The sequence below is a fragment of the Amblyomma americanum genome, chromosome 1 (assembly GCF_052857255.1).
Source record: "Amblyomma americanum isolate KBUSLIRL-KWMA chromosome 1, ASM5285725v1, whole genome shotgun sequence".
Taxonomy (NCBI): domain Eukaryota; kingdom Metazoa; phylum Arthropoda; class Arachnida; order Ixodida; family Ixodidae; genus Amblyomma; species Amblyomma americanum.
Window position 1 is genome coordinate 116315622 of NC_135497.1, and position 25990 is coordinate 116341611.

General features: G+C 47.8%; 1 protein-coding gene across 3 annotated transcripts in view; it reads left to right on the forward strand.

The window, feature by feature from the left end:
• The window catches only part of Spg7 (SPG7 matrix AAA peptidase subunit, paraplegin), a 56653-nt gene continuing 30663 nt past the window's right edge, over nucleotides 1-25990 (forward strand). For 2 of the 3 annotated variants that reach the window (XM_077646610.1, XM_077646611.1), the window contains exons 1-8: nucleotides 1-349; nucleotides 419-518; nucleotides 589-666; nucleotides 752-915; nucleotides 3805-3885; nucleotides 4928-5161; nucleotides 12005-12154; nucleotides 15004-15148. In XM_077646610.1, the coding sequence (XP_077502736.1) occupies nucleotides 158-349; nucleotides 419-518; nucleotides 589-666; nucleotides 752-915; nucleotides 3805-3885; nucleotides 4928-5161; nucleotides 12005-12154; nucleotides 15004-15148 (1144 nt within the window). In that variant the 5' untranslated portion in view covers nucleotides 1-157. The remainder of the gene's footprint in view (nucleotides 350-418; nucleotides 519-588; nucleotides 667-751; nucleotides 916-3804; nucleotides 3886-4927; nucleotides 5162-12004; nucleotides 12155-15003; nucleotides 15149-25990) is intronic. The other variant, XM_077646609.1, reaches the window with a different exon arrangement.

The window sequence follows — 25990 nt, forward strand, 5'->3', positions numbered from 1 at the left end:
TAGCCAATGCAGATGGACATGGTGCAGCATGCAATTTAATATGCAGCAATGCATGCAGCAAATGTTTGTCGAAGTTCGAGTTCGTCGCAGTGATAAAGACTTTGCTATGTGCCGTGCTTTTGGTTTCTGCGATACTTAGCGGTGAGAGATAACATTCATGCCGCATGGTATTGGCATAATGATGATCGGCAGCGCTAGTAAAGTCAGTTACCATCAGCAGTACCAGGTTATGAGGTACGCAGTAAACTTCATAAGCACGCACCTGCGCGCCTCAAGCTTTCGAGGCTTGCAAGAGGCACGAACGGTGCGCCCTTTTTTCGGCTGGTCGGGACGTCCTGCTACAAAACGGGTGCGTGAAATTTATAGCGACCGTCACAGCAGTGCATATGAATTGGATGACTCTAATGTTGCTTTTCAGCTCTGCAGTCAGATTGATTCTGAACTTAAAGCCGTTAGAGGGCTGTTGAAAAGATCTGGTGTTCTCGCCGGCGATCAGTGCACGTTTTCGAGTCTTCTAGGTAAGCCAGTAATGTAACTCCCTGCTATTTTGCGAAATTCAGAGCTTCATTTCGTGATTTCGTTTCCCAGGCTCCACAAGAGCTCTGCATACAACTTCTTTTCGTGGGCAAGATCACAATGGCAAGAATAACAAGGATAAAGACGATGGTAAGGGCTTTTTTTAATGCGTTGTTTACGACCAATTGAAAAACGAGCGAAGCACTGTGGACTTCACTTCGGTACTCTTTTGCAGAAGAGTCGAAGGTTTCGCTGCTTGCCAAAGCTGCTATTTGGATGATGACAGCCTATATAGTCATCACTCTGATGTCCCTCCTGTTTCCAACAAGCAACCAGCCAGATGTATTGCGCTATGTGTCTTGGAACGAGTTTTACCACCAAATGCTGGCGAAAGGAGAGGTAAAGGCGACGTTGTTATGTCTGTTTGTCGCATCAGTTTCACTATTCATACCGTCTCATAAAAACAAAGAAGCATTAAAAAAACATGCTGATACCATTGTCCTGTTTTATTATAAGTGCCACATATTCTGTTATGGTAACAAAAGTAAATTATTGTTGTGAAAAAACCTGAGAATTAAATTTTTGATTGGAAAGCATAAAATGACCTGGCTATTCAATAACATAATCCACATTCATCACCAGCATGCATATTTTGTACTGTTGTGGGATGGCCTTCATTTATTTTTGCAATTTCTTGCGTTCGTTCACATTTATCTTTAATCGATTTGATGATTCATCTAGATTTATTTGAGTTTTTTTTTTTTCTAAATGAGCCAAATCCGGACATCAAATTTAAGTGAAGTGCAGCTGTAAGTTCACTCAGATCTTTCCTTTGAAAAGCTATCAAAATTAAATGGACTATACGACTAGCATTTTAAAGCATATCATGTAATAGCTTCCATTGTGTTTCTATGGATAAAAAACTGGTATTTTTTAAACGCGAAAGCATTATATGGCTCAGTTCAAGGTCACTTGTCCGCAAAACGTCCCCGTAAAATGTGTCTGCAGAAAACGGCACCATGTGACATCACGAGGCGCTCGGCTACTGATCCGGAGTACCCGGGTTCAAACCTAGCGGTAGCGAAACGCAAAGGCGCCCGTGTGCTGTGCGATGTCAGTGCACGTTAAAGATCCCCAGGTGGTCGAAATTATTCCGGAGCCCTCCACTACGGCACCTCTTTCTTCCTTTCTTCTCTCAGTCCCTCGTTTATCCCTTCCCTTTATCCCTTCCCTTACAGCGGGGTTCAGGTGTCTGCCCAGATGTGAGACAGATACTGCGGCCTTTCCCCAAAAAAACAATTTTCAATTTCATGAGTCAACGTCATACGAAGTCACGCGACAACAATGTTATGTGGCATCATATCAAGTCACGTGACGGCAATGTAATATGACGTCATACTATGTCACGTGATGAGGTAATGTGACATCGTACTAAGTCACGGGACAACAATGTAATGTGACGTCATACCAAACCACGTGACAGATGATTGCAAACAGTTCAGACCATATGACAAGTAAGCTACATGCCAGGTTTAAGAACATACCCTAATCCCCACCCTTTAATCCATGAAGGTGTAGATGAAATCCCAGCGATGGCATCACTGGCTGACCTCAATGTGGTGGCAGCATTCCCGACTACATTTGCACCAAAATTTTGAGCAACCTTTTGTCGTACAGCATTCCGGGTGGTGTCACAGCATTTCTCTTTGCTTATAGCTCATGTTTTAGTCAAGTTGGAGGCTAGCTTGCGATAGGGGTTCGGACCGATGACATAAGCACCTTCAGTTGTATGTTTTAAGGCGCGGTTGAGGTGTCTACCGATATGTCGAAATGTGAGAGCTACTGCACCCTTTCCTTTCCTCAAAAGACATGCTTTCGTGTTCCTGCACGTAAGCAGACTTAAGTGCCCTCAGAATTTTTTTGGTTTCTGTCAAGGTGGATTTGGCTGATTAAAAAAAAAAACTCATTTATCTCTAGCACTGTAAACGCTATGCAACAGCTAAAGGCATTGAAAAGATCTCCAGCATCAACAGCTTTGCCAGCATTGCATCTTCTGCGTGTGTTGCTGTTATATTATCTGTTTACAACACTTGCATGCATTCGCCTGCTCGCAGTGTCAACTTTAGTGTAAAAGAGCTGGTTTTCAACGTGTGTGTAGTGCCAAGTTTTTCAGGGGTTCAGTGGAGGATAATTATGAAAGCTTTACTGGAATAGTCTCATTTTCATGATTTTACAAAAGTGATCATACCCACTGTCTAGTATCTTGAAAGGACGCTGACTGTATGGCAGGCAATCATCAACCAGGAAGTATCAGCTGTTTGTCAACAGTTCTTCTTGCAGTGTACTTAAGTATACGCTTGCATAAGTGTTAAATTTGCATTGTTGCGAGCTGGTTAATGAAGGAGTAGGATACACATGCCTGTTACAAGATGGAAAGTTGAGTGGTCACTGAGGCCTCACCGCATCGAAAAATGAAAAATAATTGTTTGTGTATTCAAAAGTGTATAACATCTTGATGCTGTAATCAAAGCACACGAAATGGTAATAATAGGCATCATCTGCAAACAGCCACCACCATTGTATTGAATAGACTGACCTTCCGTTACAAACCACTAATCCAGCCTCACTATGTTTTAAAAACATAGGGTGATGTTCACTGTACATAGCATTTGATTGCATTCACCTTCCTTTTGTATTGCTTTTCTATGTGTCGCAGTGGCTTAGTGGCTTTGGTGTTGGGCTGGTAAGCCCTGAGCTTGCAGGATGGAATTCTCACCTCTCCGGCTGCAGCAGTCACATTTTGATGGAGGCAAAATGCAAAAATGTTTGTGCTGTGCAATGTCAGAGCATATTAAAGTGGTTGGAATTAGTCCAGAGCCCTCCACCACAGTGTCCCTCATAGCCTGTGTACTATTAGGGACATTGGGCCCTATATATCTCGCGTTACCTGTTCTCGTGCTATTGTTTACTGCGTTCCATGCAGTGTATACTACGTTGAATATCTGTGCTTAGCTCTTCATTGCTTTCATGTTGTATCATTTTTTGGCGCATACATATTATTGCTGCCATCCATCAACCTCTTACTTTCATCACTGTGTTTACGTTTTTATTGCCTCACAAGGATTCACTTTTTGCTTAAGGGTATGAGGATAGTGATAAGAAGCAGAAACACATTTATACTGCGTTCCCCCCCATGTAATACCCTCTTTGAGGGCCTTTTTGTATTTTATGAAAAAATGAACAAGGAGACCACTTATTTGTAGCTCACTGGAATTTTTATTCCTGCAGGTTGAAGAAATCATTGTGAGGCCAGAGCTGGATTTGGTCACCATCTACTTGCATGACAATGCCATTATTAAAGGGAGGAAGGTCAGTTGTTCCTTAATTTGCATGTTATGCTTATGCTTATATTAATGCAGATGAAAACAAGTCTAGTGAAATGTGTGCTTTATAAAGCTTGGAAGTGTGGATACGTGCAGCTGAGGTGCTGTTTATGCGTTTTGCTACACTTGTGTAACGAGATACAAGAAAAAGGGTCTCTGAAACTCTATTTCTCAGGCCTAAGGGCTGGTGAAGGGACAAAGGGCACCACTGGAGTTTTCCTTTATTGCGCGAATTTACCTGAAGTGTCCTGTTTCAAAAAAGCTGCAGGTTATTAAATATTACTCTCCCCTGCCCAACAACCTTCCTCTTCAACTCATTCACCTGCTGGCTAGGGCTCTGCCTAGTACTATATGCTGCATCATTTTATGAAGTGTGTATTTTTTGCTGGCCAGAGCTGACTGCATTCTCACATTTTCTGCCATGCTTGGTGTGTGCTTTAACAATTTTTGTCACACGTAAAATGTTTTAGGAGTAAATCTACTACCCGGTCTACTTTGTACCCAGTTTAGGGTGAAAAGGAAATATAGCAGATTGTTCTAATAGCAGGTAGGCAAAGGTGCTGGATTGACAATGCTGCAAGCCAGCTCAACGAGAGGATTGCCTACCCTGGCATATCTGTCATGTGGTTCACAGTTTTTGTTGACTATTTTGTCTATTGGAGACATACTTTGTGTAGGTGACACAGTGCTTTAGCCTTGTGGATTGCCAGTCTCGTTGCTCATTGGCTCTTCAGCCTGCAATGCTGCAACTGTAATTGTCTGTTATGTTTCACCTTCATGTTCACTTGAGCATAGTGAACAAAACCACTAATTAATGGCATGTGCTATTTCTGAATCATATCTTAAAACTATATGTGCATAATAAGTTTTGTAGCTGTTTTGAAAATTTGCTTTGCTGTGGGAAGTAGTGTTCCTTATTTTGCTGTCTTCTCACTGTTCTCCTAGCTTTTAAACTAAGTGTTTAGGCACTCTTGGTTGTCAAGGGTTTGTGCTTGCTGTTCCAGTAATGGTTGGGATTGATATTGCAGGCCGAGCACAAGACATTTCACATGAACATAGTTGATGTCGAACACTTCGAAGAGAAGCTGCGAATGGCTGAAAAGAGCCTGGGCATCCATGCTGATGCTGGGGTTCCACTGGTATATGAGCGAAACCAGGAGAGCACGTGGCTGTTACTGGCCTCCCTCATTGCAGTGGCCCTGATGATCCTGCTGATGTTTCGCAGCGGCACTATCAAAACGCCCCAGGCAATGGACTTCTTTGTAAGTGCTTTAGAGGCCAAGTTTTTTTAGTGGCTTGGTTTTAGCAGTTGCATACTCACTGACACATATTGACAGTTTTCATAGAGTTGGCATTTTGTGACTGTTCAGTGTTCAATGTGAACTTCTTGTTCAGTGCCTTCGTCCTTTTGAGAATGTATTTCTATGTATTTTTTCTGTATACGTCAAGTATATTTGTGCCTATCGTTATTTTCGATTTCATGCCTTAACACTTTCGTGACCGCGGGAAAATCGGTAGTTTTCGTGTAGTCTGGTAATTATTTTTTTCCTGCCACAGAAAGTAATTCATGTTCAAGTGTATGGTATCAAATTGTAGAAGAAGAAATTATCTTTCCAATGGTATTGCTTTCAAACAACATATTTAATAGTGACAGTAAGAAAAAATTATGAAAGCAAAAGAATCGCAACAAGAACGAAAAAATCGATAAAAACATCAATGCTGCTTTGCACAAAAAAAATATTAAAAAAAAATCGAAATATACATTTTCAACAAAAGAGCCATATGAAATCAGCCTGCAAATATTAGCTCTGTATCTGCAAAAGCTGTTCAGGTACACAGGGAAACATTAGACCTAGTGTCTATCGTGCCACCGTGCAAAGCAGTTCCTCGATGAAGTGAAACAAAGGTTGGCTGCACATGTTTCACAGAAAACATTTGTTTTCTGCTCAACTTTCCTTTCATCGTAACACAATTTACAGTTTCTATATCTTTCCATTTTTTGTGGCTGATGCTGTTGCACTTGAGGTGCACTCCGAGAGGGAACAACAGGCGCGACTGGGGGGTGCGCAAGATGTGGCTCATCACATCCCAGAAGTTGGTCGATAAGTTCTAGCCTGAAGGCAAACTGGTCGAAGTGCAAACTTCTCGATAGTTCTGGGATTTCTGGATGCTCCCGACGATGCTCGTCAAACATTATAAAGCTATTTACTACAGCTATATCGACACAGTGGAAGAACAGTGTCTTCCACCAACGCACTGACTTCATAAGAACATTGTAGGACCTGATGAGCTGGTCGGATTTGTCCACTCCAAGCATGCCCACATTGTAGTTCTTGATCAGCACCGGCTTCTTCACGGACACTTCTGTCCACGTATTCCCGACTTTCTTTCTTCGCTTTGCAAGGACGAATTTGTTCGCTGTGTCCGCGGTAGACATCATATTCACAACTCGCCGGTCTTTCCATTGCAGGTACAAAACATCCTGCTCCCTCAGCCATCGAACGTCCCCTCTTTTCGCCTTCTTTTCCCACTGTGTGTCTTTGAGTTCACTTGGAAAGCCACGCCGATCTTTCCGCGTTGTCCCACACGCATGTGTCTTGCGCTCCAGTAAATGAACAAACAAAGATGTAGAAGTGTAGAAATTGTCCAAAAAAATTATGTAACCCTGATCTAGATAATTTTCGCACAGCCGTGTCACAACATCGAATGCCAAACCTCGCACGCTAGGTTCTTCGCGCTTTCCCGTATAGACGCTGAACTGAACAGTGTACCCCGTTTCCGAATCTGCCAAAACCCATAATTTGTAACCCCATTTGATCACTTTATCTCTCATGTACTGGCGAATTCCGGACCGACCTTTCGATTTCACCATCCTCTCATCGACGGAGAGGTTCCGACGCGGTTGAAAAAATAGCGCGGAAGAATCGTTGACGTGCTGAAGCAGAGAGGATATGCGGTGAAGCTTGCCATGGGATGCGACGGTCGTCATCTCTGGATCAGACACACTCAGGAATGCAAGTAACGCCTTGAACCGTTTCCTTGACATCACTGTAGGCGGAAGAAGACCTGAGAATAATCTGCGTGTGCTCCAATAACAATGCAAACGTGGGACTTGCACAATTCCCATGTATACGAGAAGTCCGATGAACTTCAGCATCTCCTCTTGAGTAACTTCCTTCCAGGATCCATCTCTCTCGCTGTACGTGGGCTTGTCGAAAATATGCATCCACGCATACTTGTTTGTGTTCTCGCATATCTCCCTGATGATTTCGGCGGTGAAAAAGAGCAGGAAGAAATCGACAGCTCTTACGAACCGCCGCGCAGCACTCCGGAGCGCGATTCCAAGGTCCACTCCCGGCGGTCTTCGTGGACAAAACTCAACTCTCTGCGCGGCCGACGGCATATGGTCCCTTCCGAACGACGTTGACACCCTGCAGATAAGAACTCTGACCCTTTAGAACACACCGGAAATCCTTACGACGCGATAACACAGTCCGATAAGAAAGCAAAACTCACCGGCGGATGCCTGTCGATGTTCTGGGGCGGTTTGCGGCACTTTCGCCGTCCGTACTAAAGTCCGACGAATCGAAGTCATCTTCAGAGTCTGTGGTGCTACGATCATCCGCAAATTCGAGCCCAGATGCGTCGGAATCCGTTGAAACTCGCCGTTTCCGTGGAGCGGACGCGCGCGACGTAGATGCCATCTCGGAAACAACGAGCGCTCATCATCCCGCCTATGCAGGCGCTTAAAAATCCCCGCGCGGCGGAAAAAAGAAACACAACTCCGAAACTTATAAAATAGTCTCTCTTTAACCCGCTCGATGGCGTTAGCTGTCCATAACGCTCGGAGAGGCGCCAAAATTCAAACTTCTACCATCGATAACATACTGTCGACGGGAATAGGCGCGGTCACGAAAGTGTTAATTGAGGACCCTGTTGTGTACCGGCCTGCTGCACTATAGTATTTTCATATTTGTTAGTCATGTAACAGGAGGCTGAGCTCCCATCAGGTGACACGGAGTCTTTAGCCTCAGCCCACTCTTAGGCAAATATTTAAGCAACAAATAAAAGAAAGAAATGATTATGGCAGTTACACGCACTGTCATGGAAAAAATAGCGCACTCAGGACAACAGACAAGGAAGACCAGACAACACAAGCGCTTACTCGCAACTGGGCGTTTATTCAAGAAACGCACAAAAAGAGAGAAAAACCGCAAACAAAACAAAAGCCTTCACGCAGGTTCATCAGGATAAGTATTCATGCAGGCGCGTCAAGATAAGAACACTCCTTTTCATGCAGAACCACCATGAGGTCGGCAACATACGTGTGTGCCTTCACACAATGAAAGATAGCTTCTGTGAGCTAGTTAACAGAGTAAGATTGGCTGGGTTTCCAGAGGATGTGTTCTCTCTGGCATCTAGCAAGGTGCTCAAAAAAGATTTCAGTAGGTCACTCCATACGGGTTCAGAGGAGGAGGAAAAGAAAAACGTTGCAGTTATTCCATATGTTCATCGGTTTTCTCATCAACTAAAAAATGTGGGTAACAGATATGGTGTTAATATTTTTTCTGCCCCCCAAAAAGTTAGTAGTGTTTGTGCGAAGGTTGCTGCGCGCTCTAGCAGCGGCGTACGTGATAAAAGGAAGCGGTGCACCGTGAACACGGGAACCGCTATGTCAGATGTGCAAAAGGAGTGGTGTATTACATTTCCTTCTCTTGGGGTCGGACCTATATCGGTCAAACTGGCCGCTGCCTTAATGGTCGCCTGCAAGAGCATTTTTTGTCCTTGAAAAAGTCGCCTTCATCCAATCTTGCTAAGTACTGTTCGAAATGCAGTGGTTGCAAGCCTTTGCTTGATCAAACCAAAATCTTGTTTGGATGCCCTAATCAGCTAATCAGAGAGGTTTCAGAGGCCTATCACATCCGTAAGAATGAGCACACGCGTGTTGCCGACCCAATGGTGGTTCTGCATGAAAAAGAGTTTTCTTATCTTGACGTGCCTGCATGAATACTTATCCTGATGCACCTGCGTGAAGGCTTTTGTTTTGTTTGTGGTTTTTCTCTCTTTTTGTGCGTTTCTTGAATAAACGCCCAGTTGCGAGTAAGCGCTTGTGTTGTTTGGTCTCCCTTGTCTGTTGTCCTGAGTGTGCTTTATATTTTTTCCATGATGCTATACCAACTAGCTCAAATCTCGATTTTACATACACTTTTTGTTCAACCATATGACTTAGAAAAGAAGCACAGACACTGATGCAATTGCGTAGTCACTGACACATACTGACGGTTTTCATGGAGTTGATGTGCGGTTATGGCAGCAATATGCACTATTGCACAGCCTAGCCCAGATATACTGAACGCACATATTTCAAATTATTGGCTATATCGAACACACAGATTACCCCATGAAAATCCTGTGAAAAAGTACAGGTAGGCTGCGCTGTATATTGAACTGAAATTTCGCCATTCCCTATATCGAAATGCGCACCGCGCCCCTGCACATTGTGCTTCTAACGGCTGTCTTTGATCTCTCCGTGAGGGGAGACGTGTCGGCTGTGCGGCATTGGGCACCTGCTGGCCACACTAGCACTGCGTGGGGTGTGCTTGAGGATGGCCTTCAGTCACTTGTACTCATTTTCTATGCCACATCGCTGTCATGCGGTGAAGCTAGTTGAACTGTGTTTGACTGTATTCAACCATATGACTTAGAAAGGAAGCACAAACACTGGACATCGAGTGCTGTACTTCATATTTGTTCTTCCCTTCTGCCATAGTTGTGTGGTTCAACACAACTATGGCCATTGTCTCGGCCATTGTCAAATTCCACCCTTACCTCTGTGGCAATCCTTTTGAAGTTAAGACGGCCCGCCATGCACTTTGTTGGCTTTCCAGCCTGAAAGACCCGTTCGGCCGGCTCCTCGTCTGCGGGAATATGATACCCGCGTAGTCTGTCAAACCAGCCGCAAGCATCAAGAAGCCAATGCTGTGTCCCGCTGCCCATTTCCAGCTGAGATTGCCAGCTTTTCCACCTTCAGTACCTCACCACTGTCACTCCACATTAGCGACATGCTTTTAGTGCAGCGTACAGACCCCTGGATCGCTTCTATTCTCGACTTTCTTGCCAACCTAACGGCTGCTTCTCCTTCAAGTGCTCTCGCCACCATGCTTCCCGCAATCCGTGACAATCTCTTTTATCGCCGCAACTGCAGCTCAGACAGCCACAAGTGGTTGCTAGTTATTCCTCGACACTTGTGCTCACAGATCTTTGCATATTCCCACCCTGACCCACAATGCGGCCACGCAGAAGTTTTTGAGGCATACACCCGAATCTGGCTGTGTTACTACTAGTGCAGCATGTATGTATATACATACGTCCCCTGGTATTTGCACTCACACCTTGCCTGTCAGTGTTGCATGACACCTCCTCATCGTTCTGCTGGAGAGTTGCAGCTGCTTCCTTGCCTACCATGCCCCTTCAACCAAGTCAGCATTGATTTATATGGCTCACCTCCGTACACTGCAGCCTGCAACCGTTAGGCTATAAGTGCGGTTGATCATCTGACGAGGCATGTAGGCAAAACCCCCCTTTCGGCTGCCACAGCGACAGGCGTCTCCTCCTTCATTTTGCAACAATTCATCCTTCGTCATGGTGCACTTCGTGAACTGCTTAGTGACAAAGGACGCATCTTCTTATCTGGCATTGTAAAAGTCCTGCTCACTAAGTGCAATATAATTCATCGAACCATCTCCGCCTATCACCCGCAGACCAGTGGCCTCACCGACCGATAAACCTCACCCTTGGGGACATGCTTTCTATGTATGTCGCTTCCAACCACTCAAATTGGCGTCTCGTCCTTCATATATAACTTACGCTTACAATACCACTGTGCAGTTCACTACTGGCTTCTCTCCTTTCCTTTTTCTTTACGGCCATCAGCCCTCTGCTACAATAAATACTGTTGTCTTTTACCAACCTGATTCATCCGAATATACTGGTTTCTGAAGCCGTGCAACACGCAGAAGACTGTTGCCAAATCGCCTGCTAACTCACGGCTGGCCAGAAATCCCGCCACGACAACGATCACACCACACCGCACTTCTCTTCTGGCACTCTTGTCTGGCCCTGGATCCCGTCAAGTACTCCAGCACTGTCCTCGAAATTTCTTGCTGAGTATCGCGGTTCCTACCGCGTCCTGGACCGCACATCTCCTGTTAACTACGTTGTCGAACCCCTCGCACTGTCTCCAGATCTCCACTGCTTTGTATGCGAGTCTGTTCATGTCCATCTCTCCGTTGCTATAAGCTACCAGGATGGCTCTTCTTTTCCCCAAGGGTGATCGTAAAGATGAAGACGAACATCCTCCTCAACGGCATTGCTATAAGGATGAACATGAACATGCCCTTCAGCAGCATTGCGATCACCGAGTGTGTTTGTGCTAGACCTGGCTGATCTCAGACTGTTTTTGTTGCTGCTCCATTTGTCCCGGGTTCTTTCAATAAGACGGTGTCTTATGATTGTTTATTAATGGGGCCAGTTGCAGATGGCTTCCATGCCCAAAAGGTGTGCAGGGAACCTCAGTGGGATCATGTCAGCTCTTCTTAATATTTATAGATAGAAGCATTAAAAGCACAACCTGAAGAGTTTAGCCTGTGTTTGAATTTGCACCAGTCTTGGCCTACCTTTTGTCAACTTTTTTTTTTAATTTGACAACCGGAAAGCCAGTACGCTTTAAACTTTGCACACACTTTGTGAACAAAATGGTTTATATGTATAGGCATGCACAGGTCACTCCATAAGAAGGGCCAAAGTTCATGGTAGCGCCCTTTTCATGTCTTCTGGATAGCAGGGAACAATATGATACAAATTTTGCATCCCCATTCCCATGTCTGTGGGGGGGAGGGGGCAATTGCCCCCCTCCCCACTACACACGTCTATGTATCATTTGCCCTAGTTGGCATTGAAATGGGCCTACAGTTCAGTGCTCATTGCAATAATGGCTTCTTAACCAGTTTGCTACATTTAAAACCATAGAGACTGGTCATGAGGAAAACTGTGTTGTATTAATCAGTTTGTGGTTGTTTTTTTTGTGTTTGTGTGTGTTCTATTAGTCTCAGATGGGAAGAGCACGTTTCACGATTGTTGACCCATTGACTGGATCCGGAAAAGGCGTGCGTTTCAAGGATGTTGCGGGACTGCAGGAAGCTAAACAAGAGATAATGGAATTTATTGACTACCTTAAGAGACCGGAGCGTTACACTGTGAGTACCAAACAGAGTTGAAGAAAGTCATTTTAATGTTATCTGAGCCTGTGTATCCGTAAAATATTTGTAGAGTTGGGTGTTCCAAAGCTGCATGTGAGATAGGAGAGGATTCTTTAATGTGCGCTGACATCATACAGCATGGAAGCAGTTTGTATTTTGCTTCCATTTAAATGTGGCTGCCATTCAGTCCCGTGACATTGAGCTCAGTAGACGAAGGCAACGAAGGCTATAGGCAGTACGTCACCGTGGAATGTACTCTCTTAAAATAAGTATATTTATGCTAGTGTGAAAATAAGCAAGGAACATATTCTTGGATGTTAGTGTCCACTCAAAGCTACTTTGCTCCATTCTGATAGGAGCCAGTTGTCAACTGGCTTCTTGTGCATTTTTCATACTGACAGAATTTATGTAGCTCATACTATGAGACTTAGTATCAGTGTTTTACACTTTGCTCATTCACTTTGCCTTCGATGCATAATGGGCCACTGTCCATTTGTACACTGTTATGCCTCTGCAGGCATGCACTCAACCTTTGCTGGAGCCGCTGCAGTGGCCCGGGGGTTATGGTGATCGACTGCTGACTCAAAAAATGCGGGTTCAATCCCGGCTGCGGCGGTCGCATTTCGATGGAGGCGAAATGCTAGTCCCATGTACTATGCGATGTCAGTGCACGTTGAAGAACCCCAGGTGGTTGAAATTATCCAGAGACCCTCACTACAATATCCCTCATAGCCTGAGTCGCTTAGGAACATTAAACCCCATAAAACCAAAACCAATCAATCTTTGCTGGGAGGAAAGTTCGCATACCGCATGGGAAATGCAGAGCGTCACAGTTCACAGAGAATACGTTTTGATGGCATCCCCTGGTGATACGTTTCTCTACACACCCACCCACACTGATTGACACGAGGGACAGAGGCTTTGGTGTGTGAACAGAGCGGTTCAGCAACAAGGTCACCACGAACATTATTGTGCGTGATTGCAGGTCAGCCTCCATAGTTTTGGGCTATGCTTTTGAGAAGGTGGACTGACATTTTGAATACATACAGCAGGTCATTTTGGCTCGAATATGCGAAGCATTACAAAATTTATGAAAGATTGGTGCAATTGTTTGGAGGTCCCTGCTTTACTGGAAGAAGTGCTTGAGTGAGTGCAGGCATTTTAAAAGGGGCGAACGACTATCTGTTTTGGAAAAAAACAGCATAATAGACGGCGGATGTATAAAGAACAGACACCACAAGCACTTACTCGAAACTAATCGTTTATTCACAAATTGCAGAAAGAGTACATACTCACAAAACAACAAAAAGGAAGAAATAATTGAGGTACCTCAAGACATGAAAACTCCCTTTCATGCGTCTTTTGCGCTGTTTTTTTTCCAAGATGCTGTGCCAACTAGCTTAGATGTCAGAAGTAATCTATCTATCTGATGAGCAGTACTTCAGTTGTCCAAATCATCATGAATGGGAGAGCAGGCCTCACTGACAGCATCATTCATGAAAGCAGGAGCTTTCCTTTGGAGGTCCTAGTCACTGGTTTGATGCCGGTGTCAGATTTCGGCATTTCATTGCCTCTGAGACCTGTGGGTGTTGCACGTTGTATTTGCAGTGTGTGCCTGTGATGCCGATCGACAAGCCCTAATGTGATTTATTTAGAGGTTTGTGTGATGCTTTAGAGCGAGAGCTCTACTACTCGGGGTACAACTTAAGATTTTGATGTAGATGAGACAATGACCTTCAGTGCCTCACAAGGTCAAACCGAACTTAACTGCATGGTGGTATGGCCCAAGCTATGGTAGTATGATGTGATCATATGACTATGACCATTGGGTGCCTGACCTTGACCTTTGACATTTGATGATTTTTTTATGGTGCAAGGGCATCTGTGGCCAAAGATCGCCATGGCACAAGGTTTTTTTCTTCTACTCAAGGCGGGGTCAAAGACCAGTTTCCCCAACCATTTCACCTTAAAGAAGCTGAGCACCAGGCAGGGGAAAGCTTGTACCCATTGTATCAACGGTGGGTACCTGGCAGCACTTGGGATCGAACCCTGCACCTGCCACATGCGAGGCTAGTGCTCAAACCGCTAGGCCACTGCTGCGGTGACCTTGATATTTATTTGATTTGGGACAGTGGGCACCGTATCGACAATGAGCTTCAATGCCTCACAAGGTCAAACCGAACTGAACTGCATTGGGTTATGGCCCAAGCTATGGTAGTATGACCATGTGATCATATGACTATTACCATTGGGTACCTTACCTTGACCTTTGACCTTGACATTTGATTTGGGACAGTGGAGACCATGCTTAACAGAGCTTTCGCTCATATAACTAGGTGCTAGCCACGTTGAACCCCAGCCATTTTTTTAGCTATTTTTATCATGGAGAAAGCACCTTGTCATGTGCCATAATGAGTGGCAAAGTCCGGATAAATCACTGCAAACTGAAAACCAAGCTGCAGTCTTTAGAGTGAGGGCACACACCTCTGGGCAAGGCACTCAAGCCCTTGGCCCAATCTGTAAAGATCGCACTTAATAGGTTGTGTGATATTTCTGGTTATTTTCAAAATGCATGGTTTACTTGAGAATTGGGAGCATTTGTAAACCACGAAGTAACACTTTCTGGTGGGCTGTTAGCACAGAGCTTCAATAGCATATGGCTGCACATACTGGTTAAGGACACAGAAGAAACAGAAACAGGCTAGACAAGCACTGCACCGTGCTTGTCTTGCCTGTGTATGTTTCCTCTGTATCCTTGTCCGGTCTGAAAAGCCATATCCTGTTTTAGCTTTTTTTGATTCTGCTTCATACTTCATTAAAGGAGGTGTTTATTCTGGTTTTTTCAGTCTTTAGGTGCGAAGATACCAAAGGGTGTATTGCTCTTAGGACCACCTGGTTGTGGAAAGACTATGTTGGCCAAAGCAGTTGCTACTGAAGCCAGCGTTCCGTTCTTGGCCATGGCTGGATCTGAATTCATTGAAATGATTGGAGGCAAGCTTTGTTTTTGTTGCCAATGTCCTCTGCTTTGCAGTATTATCCAGTGCGGTTTCACATGTCCACAGCAGCTTTTCTTGAAATGAAATATAGAGAAAACAGTAGCTACAACATTTAGTTTTACCATGCGTCAATTATGTGGTTCACTTGTTAGGGTACAAGTCCCTTTTCATGGTGATGACTAAGTCCGCGAGCGAGGCAGCAAATATTTGGAACCCTTTAACAGCCAAGAATTTGAGCTACAAAATCATATTTGCTATATTGTGCAACCTAATGCACCTACATTGAAAAGTAAGCTTACATATTTGTTAGTGTCATCATAATTTTTGAAATCAGTATAATGGTGTTATGTAACCTGAGGTGCTCAGTCCATTTTGGGCAACCAGCGTGATTTACTCGTAGAGCTATGCTGTCGATTAAAATCATACCAGCAGTTTTTGTCTCACTTTGACAAAGGTGCATATTGGGTTTGTAGAAGTATAAACCTGTTTGGTGCTACTACAAACCCAGTCTGCAGTGGTGGCCTAGTGCTCTTAGCATCCACTTCACTGGAGGTGCGGGGTTCAATCCCTTGTGCTGCCGGTTACCTACCAGTTTTCCCTTGGGTACAAGCTTTCCCCTGGCCTGGTGTTCAGCTCCATGGGATGAAGTGCTTGGAAAATGGGTCTTTCACCCCACATTGTGCAGACTGAAAATACTCCGGCCGTGGCACCCATTGGCCAAGGTGCTTTTGCACTATTCAAATCAAATCATAACGTTGTGATGACCCCCATAATGCGCAGGTCCACACGGGATGGAGAGGCAAAGAGACACCGTATGGCTCAGTTTAAACAAACAGGTATATTCAATAATTACACATGATTAAGGTTATACATCAGAGGCTGGGGCGTCCGAGCTTACGTGCCGACGACTTCATGGGGGCGATGGAGTGGCTCCGGAGTTGGGCTCGAGCGGTTGCTGGCAGAAGCTGCACGCCGACGGGCTTCGGCGCTGAAGGCCCTCTTGGCGAACGATGTCGTCCTGAGCGTGTATGCAGTAGAATTTCAATAGTCGTCCGTTTCTTCGAGGATGGTTCACAAACCCTTCCTCTAGTGTCGTTCGGCTTGGAAGATGAACAGGAGGCGAGCTTGTAGATGATGACCGCAGAGCATAATTTTTCAACATACATATACAGAGAGTTAAACTGGAAAAAGCAGAACTGAATTTACAAAAGAACAAACTTTGCACTACTTTACTCATCGACCGGGCAGGTTAGTGCCTAAGTAGCATCACATTACATGCCAAGCATGGAGCCCCAGCTCAGACTCGACTGGACTGCATCCGTTTACATGCGCTTTTAAGCACTTGATTAACAAAGGACTAAGGGCGGTCATTTTCAGTGGCCCGCCCAAAGCATCAATTCTCCAATGAAAAATAACATGCGAGATGGGGACCACCCCTTGGGTTGGACTTAGCCTCGAACCCAGAGTCTGTTAACAATACAAACTAAATAAACAACAAAAACGCCACCACTCTCTCTCAAGTGAGAGTATACACAGGCTCTCTCTCTTCGGAGCTAATTCACTAGCGCCTGTCTTTCCACATTCTTGGCGAGTACTGCCTGTCCGCCATGACAGGTGTCCGTCACGGCCCTTCTGGGAATGCGCTTTTGTTCACGAGGCACGGCGGGAAGCTGTGGGTGCCTTCCCGGCGATAGCCCACGTCGAAAGGGGAAGGAGGGAAAGAATGTTGTCTTCGCGGTAGCGCATAGCGTCGGCTGTGGTACGGCGCGCTCTGGCCCGCTGACAGCTCCCTTGTCCTGGAATGTGCCCGGAAATTGGGGAGGATAAAGCCTGTTTCCCCGCGGCGGCGGCGGCGGGTCCGGTTGTTCTGGTCGTCACTCAAAGAGCATGGCTGGGTAATTGATGATGCCGCTGTCATCTGGGTCTCCGTCTACGCCGCGCCGTGGAACGTGGATCCTCGTAGCACACACGGAATGTCACACTCGCTCACCCTCCAGAAGAATGTTCTCCGAACATTTGAGTCCACGCAGCTCCCCTTGTCTTTCTGAATCTCCTCGCACAGTGCGTCCGACAAAACACTTTTCGCTGCACTCAACACCACTGCACAACACCATATGCCTCCGCTGTCATAACTGGCGTCTCCAGGGGCAGCACTGATCTTTTTTTACAGATAAACATGAAACTCAGCACCCAAGCCTCTCCTTTCTAGTCCAAACTGGACGAAATAAATTTACCACAGTTACAAAGGAGCTCCCACTTCTAGCACGATCACGGCACAGACAAAAATATAGATAACGAAAGGAAGTAGGGCAGGTTCTGCATGCGCTCCGCATGCTCTCCTGTGAAGGTGTTACTTAATGACAGAAAGGTTTAACTACTAACTCCGATAACTTAACACATACGCATATAGCAATGTTATGAGCTGCGGCATTACACAATTCTGACCAGTTCACAACTCCGCTCTGTTTACACCATTAGTCCGACTTAGCTTTCCGATTTCGCAGCGGATATCGGCCTTCATGAGTCATACTAAGTAAGTCTGTGACCCTTTGTCTGCTTTGGGACTCGCGAGGGCTCGTGGCAGGAGCCTCCCCTGGCGTTATCTGCGCGGCAACCTCGCGCGCTTCTTCTTCTAGCAATGCATGAAGTAAATCCGGTGGCATTCCGGCCGTCACCTCTGGCGCCTGCCGAACAAATGCAGGAGAGGGCGTTTCTTGCGAACTATCTGCGCGCTCCGCTTCACTTCTGTCCCCATCAAAATCCGCGCTCTCCCTTTCCTCATTTCGTGAATACTGAACCGGTGCCGACTTTAGGCGATTTGCGTGTATCCTTATCAAGCGCCGGTTCACGTCTCGGACTCTGAAGTTTACCGGAGAAAGCTTCTCGACAACCTCGCACGGTCCTCTCCACTTCGTCTGGAACTTACGAGCTAGCCCAATCTGCCTTTGGCAGTTTTCAATGTACACGCTGTCCCCCACATTAAACGGCGCGTCTCTAGCACTTCGATCGTGCACCTCCTTCCTGCGCTTCGCCGCTTTCTTTAAGGCCTCTTTTGCGATGTCCCTCGCCACTTGGAAGCGCGATTCTAGCTCAACCTTATAGTCGTCCAGTGAAGCGTATGGGACACGACGGGGGCCCTCTGGCACTTCACTAGGCTGGTCCGGGTCTCGGCCGTAGAGAAGAAAGAATGGCGATTCGCCCGTGCTCTCGTGTGCTGCGGAATTGTAGGCAAACATTGCATACGGGAGCCACAAGTCCCAGTCCCGCTGGTCGCGCGAAACAAAATGCGACAGGAACCCGGCCACGGTTTGGTTCAGTCGCTCCACTGCGCCGTTGCAAGCCGGATGGTACGGTGTTGTCTGCTTCTTAGCGATCTTAAGCAGCTCGCAAACTCTCCTCATTAGCTGCGACACGAAGTTCGTTCCCCGATCTGTCAAGAGTTGCCTCGGGGGTCCATGTCGGAGCACGATCTGTTCGACAAATGCTCTTGCAATCGTGTCTGCCTTCTGATCTGGGAGTGCTACCGCTTCCGCGTATTTTGAAAGGTGATCGACAAATACTAAAATGTACTTGTTTCCGGAAGTGGTCGTGGGCAAGGGGCCCATTATGTCCATACCTGTCCGCTCGAAGGGAGCCGAAACCTCAGGGAACGGCTGAATTGGAGCTGGTCTTCGTCCCTTGGGTGTTTTTCTTTCGAGACAGGAATGACACTTCGCACAGTAGTCTCTAACATCCTGTCGCATGCCACTCCAAAAGTACAAACGCTCCACACGCCTGCGTGTCTTCGCTACGCCAAAATGACCGGCGCATGGCGCATCGTGAAACGCGCGAAGAACCCTTTCTGTCCACGACCGAGGTATGACGACTCTCTCCCAAGCGGTTTTCTCTGGTCTCCCTTTCCTGGTTGGCCTCGTGCGCCGACACAGGGTGCCGTCTTTGCCAATGAAATAACCTAGCTGTTCGGGGTGAGACGGTGCGCCCTCTAAGCTTTCGATTATTCGCTTCAGGTCAGGATCTTTGCACTGCTCTGTGCGTAATTCGGCGGGGTCGACTACGGGGACAAACTCATCTATAGCTGCCACGGCAGCTGTGCGGCTGAGTGCATCAGCATTCAGATGCGTCTTTCCTGACTTGTGCTCAACTTCAAAGCAGTATTCCTGCAGGTGTAGATTCCATCTAGCGAGTCGCGAGCTAGGGTCTCTGACACTCATCACCCATTTCAGAGGATGGCAGTCTGTGACTAGCTTGAATTTGCGGCCGTAAAGGTAGCATCTGAAGTGCTTTACTGCCCAGACAACGGCGAGGCACTCCCTTTCCGTAGCTCCGTACTTTTGCTCTGTGGGGCTCAGCTGTCGGCTAGCAAAAGCAACGGGATGTTCTTTGCCCTCGATAACCTGAGATAGCACGGCACCAACTGCGAACTTTGACGCATCTGTGGCCATAACGAAGGGCAAATTAAAATCCGGGTGGCGCAACAGCGATGCACTCATTAGCTTCCTTTTCAGGGCCCCAAAAGCATTCTCCGCGTTTTCGTCCCAGCGAAAGGCGACATTTTTTTTGCTGTTAAGGCGGTGAGCGGCTTAGCGAGCTTGGCGAACTCCTCTATGTGCCTTCGGTAGTAACCGATCAGGCCGAGAAACTGCCGGACCTGGCGGACGCTAGTCGGGGATGGAAAATCCGAGACACACCTTAGTTTCTCAGGGTCCGGTCGCACGCCGTCAGCTGAAACAACGTGCCCGAGGTATTTCACCTCGTTTTTGAGGAATTGGCACTTAGAGGGCTTCAGCTTGAGACCCGCTCCTCTTAGTCGCACCAAAACCTGCTCAATATCGCGCAAATGGTTCTCAAAACTGTCACTGTATATGATAATGTCATGCATATACACGAAGCACAGCCTCCCCAGAAGACCTGCCAGGATAACATCAGCGGTTCTCTGCCAGACAGCAGGGCTGTTGGCCAGACCCATCGGCATTCTTTTCCATTCATAGTGCCCTGAGGGCGTGTTGAATGCCGTTTTCTCGGCATCTGCCGGATCCATTGCTATCTGCCAGAATCCCGCCGCCATGTCCACTACCGTGAAGTACCTGGCAGAGCCCAGCTGAGAAAGCGTCTCCTGTATATTGGGGATGGGGTATGGATCGATGCGAGTTACGGCATTTAGTTTGCGGTAGTCCACTACCAATCGATACGAGCCATCTGGCTTTTCCACCAATAGTGCTGGTGCTCCCCAGGGTGACTTTGAGTGTTCGACAATGCCGCGATCAATCAGGTCCTGCACCTGCCGCTCCATCTCCTCACGTTGGGAGTAAGGAATCCTGTACGCACGCTGGTAAACGGGCGATGAAGTGCCGGTTTCTATCCTGTGCTTTATAACGCCACAGCAGCCCAAATCCAGGTTGGATGCGGCGAATACCTCCGAGTAGTCGTTCAGCAAACCAGCCAGAGCCTCCCTCTCCCTGGATTTTACGTGAGAAAGATCGAACGACACCTTTGGAGCAGCCGAAGGACTAGCATGCTCTACAGTTGCGAGTACCGTATTGGTGGGCTCACGTTTCTCTATCGCAGAGGTGAAGAAAGCCAATGTTTTGTTCTTGGGAAGGCTCAGTGGCTGCTGGCTACAGTTAACCACCCGTAGGGGCACTCTGTGGGCGTCATTAACTGTCACGAGGCACGCGGCTGCCTTCAGGCCATTGCTGAGAGAGTCGACCGGCTCAAGCACTCCCACGGCGCCGCTCTCTACATCTGAAGGCACAAACGCGTACAAAATGTGCTCCGACCAAGGAAGGACGACCGCCTCCTCGACCAGCCGGACGGCAACCCGCGAATATACCTTCTCCAATGATCCCACTGTTTGACGGGTGTCAATATCGGTAATGCGAATCTCAGCCCCTCTCCTGTTCAAAAACGGAACTTTTGAGCCGCCCGCATTAACCTCTTCCTCAGAGAATGAGACTACTACCTTCCCTTTTCTCAAAAAATCCTGCCCTAATATACCTGACACTCCGTTTGGCAGAGACACCGTGTCCGGGCATACGTAGCAGGGGTGCTCCAATGCAATTCCGCCGAGAGAGAAGTGTAACCGGTAGAGTCCACTTATGCCAAGAGGATCCCCCGTTATGCCTACAAATTTGGTTGCCATGCCACCAGACGCTTCCAACACCTCGCGGTCCCCCTTCCTTCGAAGCGTGTTAAAACTGCTCTCCTTAAGCAATGTCACCTTTGACCCCGTATCTATCAACAATTCCATGCAACAACCATTTAACTTGCAACGCACAACAGGGCATGCCTCGTCGGCCACACAAACTACCACCACCTCATCATCCACTGCTCCCTCCCCACGCTCCTCAGGCTGGGGAGGACTAACTAGTTTTTTGACTCGGTATCTGGAGCCCCGCTGTAGGCTTGCTTAGGGCGTGTCTCGCCTGCTTCTCTTTGTGGCTCCCCACGGCGCACGTTTTGGCAGAACCTGGCGATGTGTCCGCGACCCTGGCAAGCGAAGCATACGATTTCTTCAAGATCTCGCATACCGCGCCTGTAGCTTTGTGGCGGTCTCCGGTTTCCAGCGAATGGGCGCTGTTGAGCGCGCGCTTCAACCTGGAATTCTACCTGCTGAGATAGCAGCTGTTCTAAGCGATCTAACCGCTCTGTCAAGAGAGCAACCTCAGGGTTGAGCACCGCTCTCTCTATGACGCGTACTCTCGCTGCGGCTGTCGTTAACGCCTCATTTTGTTCCTCATCCAATGCGGCCTCCACGGCTTGGTCGAAATTGCTCGGCTTGCGCGAGAGCACGAACCGGCGCACGGGGTCTTGCAGACCAGCCACGAACAAAGCGGTCATTTCCTCTTTAAGTATATCCTCCGCGTATTTCTTCCTTAGCTGGTCTCCTTCCTCCTCCCTGCTTAACGTATCGCGTGCTAGGCGCTGAAGCCGCGACGCAAAATGTTCGCACGTCCTCCCCTACCATCTGTCCGGCGTCACGGAACCTCTGTACCCGCACGTGACGTGGTTCAGTGTCGAAATGCTCAAACGCGAGCTTCTTAAATTCCGCAAATGATTTTGTGGATTTTACTTTTTCGTCTCGCCAGGCAAAATCATGAGCAGCTCCTGCCATCTTACACCTCGCCATTCCCAGCATTTGAGCATCGGACCATCCCCCCATTTTCCCAATCTCTTCTAGCATGGAAAAGAAATCGCAGATTGGAACCCCTGTCTTATCTCCCGTAAACGTCGGAATGACGCTTCCTAATGCCAGCATGCTTGCTCCGAGCGACGGCTGTGGAGTGGGAGCTCCCTCAGATACAGTCATTTTTTTTTTTTTTTTTTCAAGCCCTCCAGTGCCTCAAGCCTCTCAAATGGGGGTAAAAGTCCCACAATCAGTCCCGTGATTCCCTTTTGATTACAATTTTGAAGTCATGAATGTCACAGCATTCAGAGGACATTTGCTTTTGAGACCCCACTTCTGACACCAGTGTGATGACCCCCATAATGCGCAGGTCCACACGGGACGGAGAGGCAAAGAGACACCGTATGGCTCAGTTTAAACAAACAGGTATATTCAATAATTACACATGATTAAGGTTATACATCAGAGGCTGGGGCGTCCGAGCTTACGTGCCGACGACTTCATGGGGGCGATGGAGTGGCTCCGGAGTTGGGCTCGAGCGGTTGCTGGCAGAAGCTGCACGCCGACGGGCTTCGGCGCTGAAGGCCCTCTTGGCGAACGATGTCGTCCTGAGCGTGTATGCAGTAGAATTTCAATAGTCGTCCGTTTCTTCGAGGATGGTTCACAAACCCTTCCTCTAGTGTCGTTCGGCTTGGAAGATGAACAGGAGGCGAGCTTGTAGATGATGACCGCAGAGCATAATTTTTCAACATACATATACAGAGAGTTAAACTGGAAAAAGCAGAACTGAATTTACAAAAGAACAAACTTTGCACTACTTTACTCATCGACCGGGCAGGTTAGTGCCTAAGTAGCATCACATTACATGCCAAGCATGGAGCCCCAGCTCAGACTCGACTGGACTGCATCCGTTTACATGCGCTTTTAAGCACTTGATTAACAAAGGACTAAGGGCGGTCATTTTCAGTGGCCCGCCCAAAGCATCAATTCTCCAATGAAAAATAACATGCGAGATGGGGACCACCCCTTGGGTTGGACTTAGCCTCGAACCCAGAGTCTGTTAACAATACAAACTAAATAAACAACAAAAACGCCACCACTCTCTCTCAAGTGAGAGTATACACAGGCTCTCTCTCTTCGGAGCTAATTCACTAGCGCCTGTCTTTCCACATTCTTGGCGAGTACTGCCTGTCCGCCATGACAGGTGTCCGTCACGGCCCTTCTGGGAATGCGCTTTTGTTCACGAGGCACGGCGGGAAGCTGTGGGTGCCTTCCCGGCGATAGCCCACGTCGAAAGGGGAAGGAGGGAAAGAATGTTGTCTTCGCGGTAGCGCATAGCGTCGGCTGTGGTACGGCGCGCTCTGGCCCGCTGACAGCTCCCTTGTCCTGGAATGTGCCCGGAAATTGGGGAGGATAAAGCCTGTTTCCCCGCGGCGGCGGCGGCGGGTCCGGTTGTTCTGGTCGTCACTCAAAGAGCATGGCTGGGTAATTGATGATGCCGCTGTCATCTGGGTCTCCGTCTACGCCGCGCCGTGGAACGTGGATCCTCGTAGCACACACGGAATGTCACACTCGCTCACCCTCCAGAAGAATGTTCTCCGAACATTTGAGTCCACGCAGCTCCCCTTGTCTTTCTGAATCTCCTCGCACAGTGCGTCCGACAAAACACTTTTCGCTGCACTCAACACCACTGCACAACACCATATGCCTCCGCTGTCATAACTGGCGTCTCCAGGGGCAGCACTGATCTTTTTTTACAGATAAACATGAAACTCAGCACCCAAGCCTCTCCTTTCTAGTCCAAACTGGACGAAATAAATTTACCACAGTTACAAAGGAGCTCCCACTTCTAGCACGATCACGGCACAGACAAAAATATAGATAACGAAAGGAAGTAGGGCAGGTTCTGCATGCACTCCGCATGCTCTCCTGTGAAGGTGTTACTTAATGACAGAAAGGTTTAACTACTAACTCCGATAACTTAACACATACGCATATAGCAATGTTATGAGCTGCGGCATTACACAATTCTGACCAGTTCACAACTCCGCTCTGTTTACACCATTAGTCCGACTTAGCTTTCCGATTTCGCAGCGGATATCGGCCTTCATGAGTCATACTAAGTAAGTCTGTGACCCTTTGTCTGCTTTGGGACTCGCGAGGGCTCGTGGCAGGAGCCTCCCCTGGCGTTATCTGCGCGGCAACCTCGCGCGCTTCTTCTTCTAGCAATGCATGAAGTAAATCCGGTGGCATTCCGGCCGTCACCTCTGGCGCCTGCCGAACAAATGCAGGAGAGGGCGTTTCTTGCGAACTATCTGCGCGCTCCGCTTCACTTCTGTCCCCATCAAAATCCGCGCTCTCCCTTTCCTCATTTCGTGAATACTGAACCGGTGCCGACTTTAGGCGATTTGCGTGTATCCTTATCAAGCGCCGGTTCACGTCTCGGACTCTGAAGTTTACCGGAGAAAGCTTCTCGACAACCTCGCACGGTCCTCTCCACTTCGTCTGGAACTTACGAGCTAGCCCAATCTGCCTTTGGCAGTTTTCAATGTACACGCTGTCCCCCACATTAAACGGCGCGTCTCTAGCACTTCGATCGTGCACCTCCTTCCTGCGCTTCGCCGCTTTCTTTAAGGCCTCTTTTGCGATGTCCCTCGCCACTTGGAAGCGCGATTCTAGCTCAACCTTATAGTCGTCCAGTGAAGCGTATGGGACACGACGGGGGCCCTCTGGCACTTCACTAGGCTGGTCCGGGTCTCGGCCGTAGAGAAGAAAGAATGGCGATTCGCCCGTGCTCTCGTGTGCTGCGGAATTGTAGGCAAACATTGCATACGGGAGCCACAAGTCCCAGTCCCGCTGGTCGCGCGAAACAAAATGCGACAGGAACCCGGCCACGGTTTGGTTCAGTCGCTCCACTGCGCCGTTGCAAGCCGGATGGTACGGTGTTGTCTGCTTCTTAGCGATCTTAAGCAGCTCGCAAACTCTCCTCATTAGCTGCGACACGAAGTTCGTTCCCCGATCTGTCAAGAGTTGCCTCGGGGGTCCATGTCGGAGCACGATCTGTTCGACAAATGCTCTTGCAATCGTGTCTGCCTTCTGATCTGGGAGTGCTACCGCTTCCGCGTATTTTGAAAGGTGATCGACAAATACTAAAATGTACTTGTTTCCGGAAGTGGTCGTGGGCAAGGGGCCCATTATGTCCATACCTGTCCGCTCGAAGGGAGCCGAAACCTCAGGGAACGGCTGAATTGGAGCTGGTCTTCGTCCCTTGGGTGTTTTTCTTTCGAGACAGGAATGACACTTCGCACAGTAGTCTCTAACATCCTGTCGCATGCCACTCCAAAAGTACAAACGCTCCACACGCCTGCGTGTCTTCGCTACGCCAAAATGACCGGCGCATGGCGCATCGTGAAACGCGCGAAGAACCCTTTCTGTCCACGACCGAGGTATGACGACTCTCTCCCAAGCGGTTTTCTCTGGTCTCCCTTTCCTGGTTGGCCTCGTGCGCCGACACAGGGTGCCGTCTTTGCCAATGAAATAACCTAGCTGTTCGGGGTGAGACGGTGCGCCCTCTAAGCTTTCGATTATTCGCTTCAGGTCAGGATCTTTGCACTGCTCTGTGCGTAATTCGGCGGGGTCGACTACGGGGACAAACTCATCTATAGCTGCCACGGCAGCTGTGCGGCTGAGTGCATCAGCATTCAGATGCGTCTT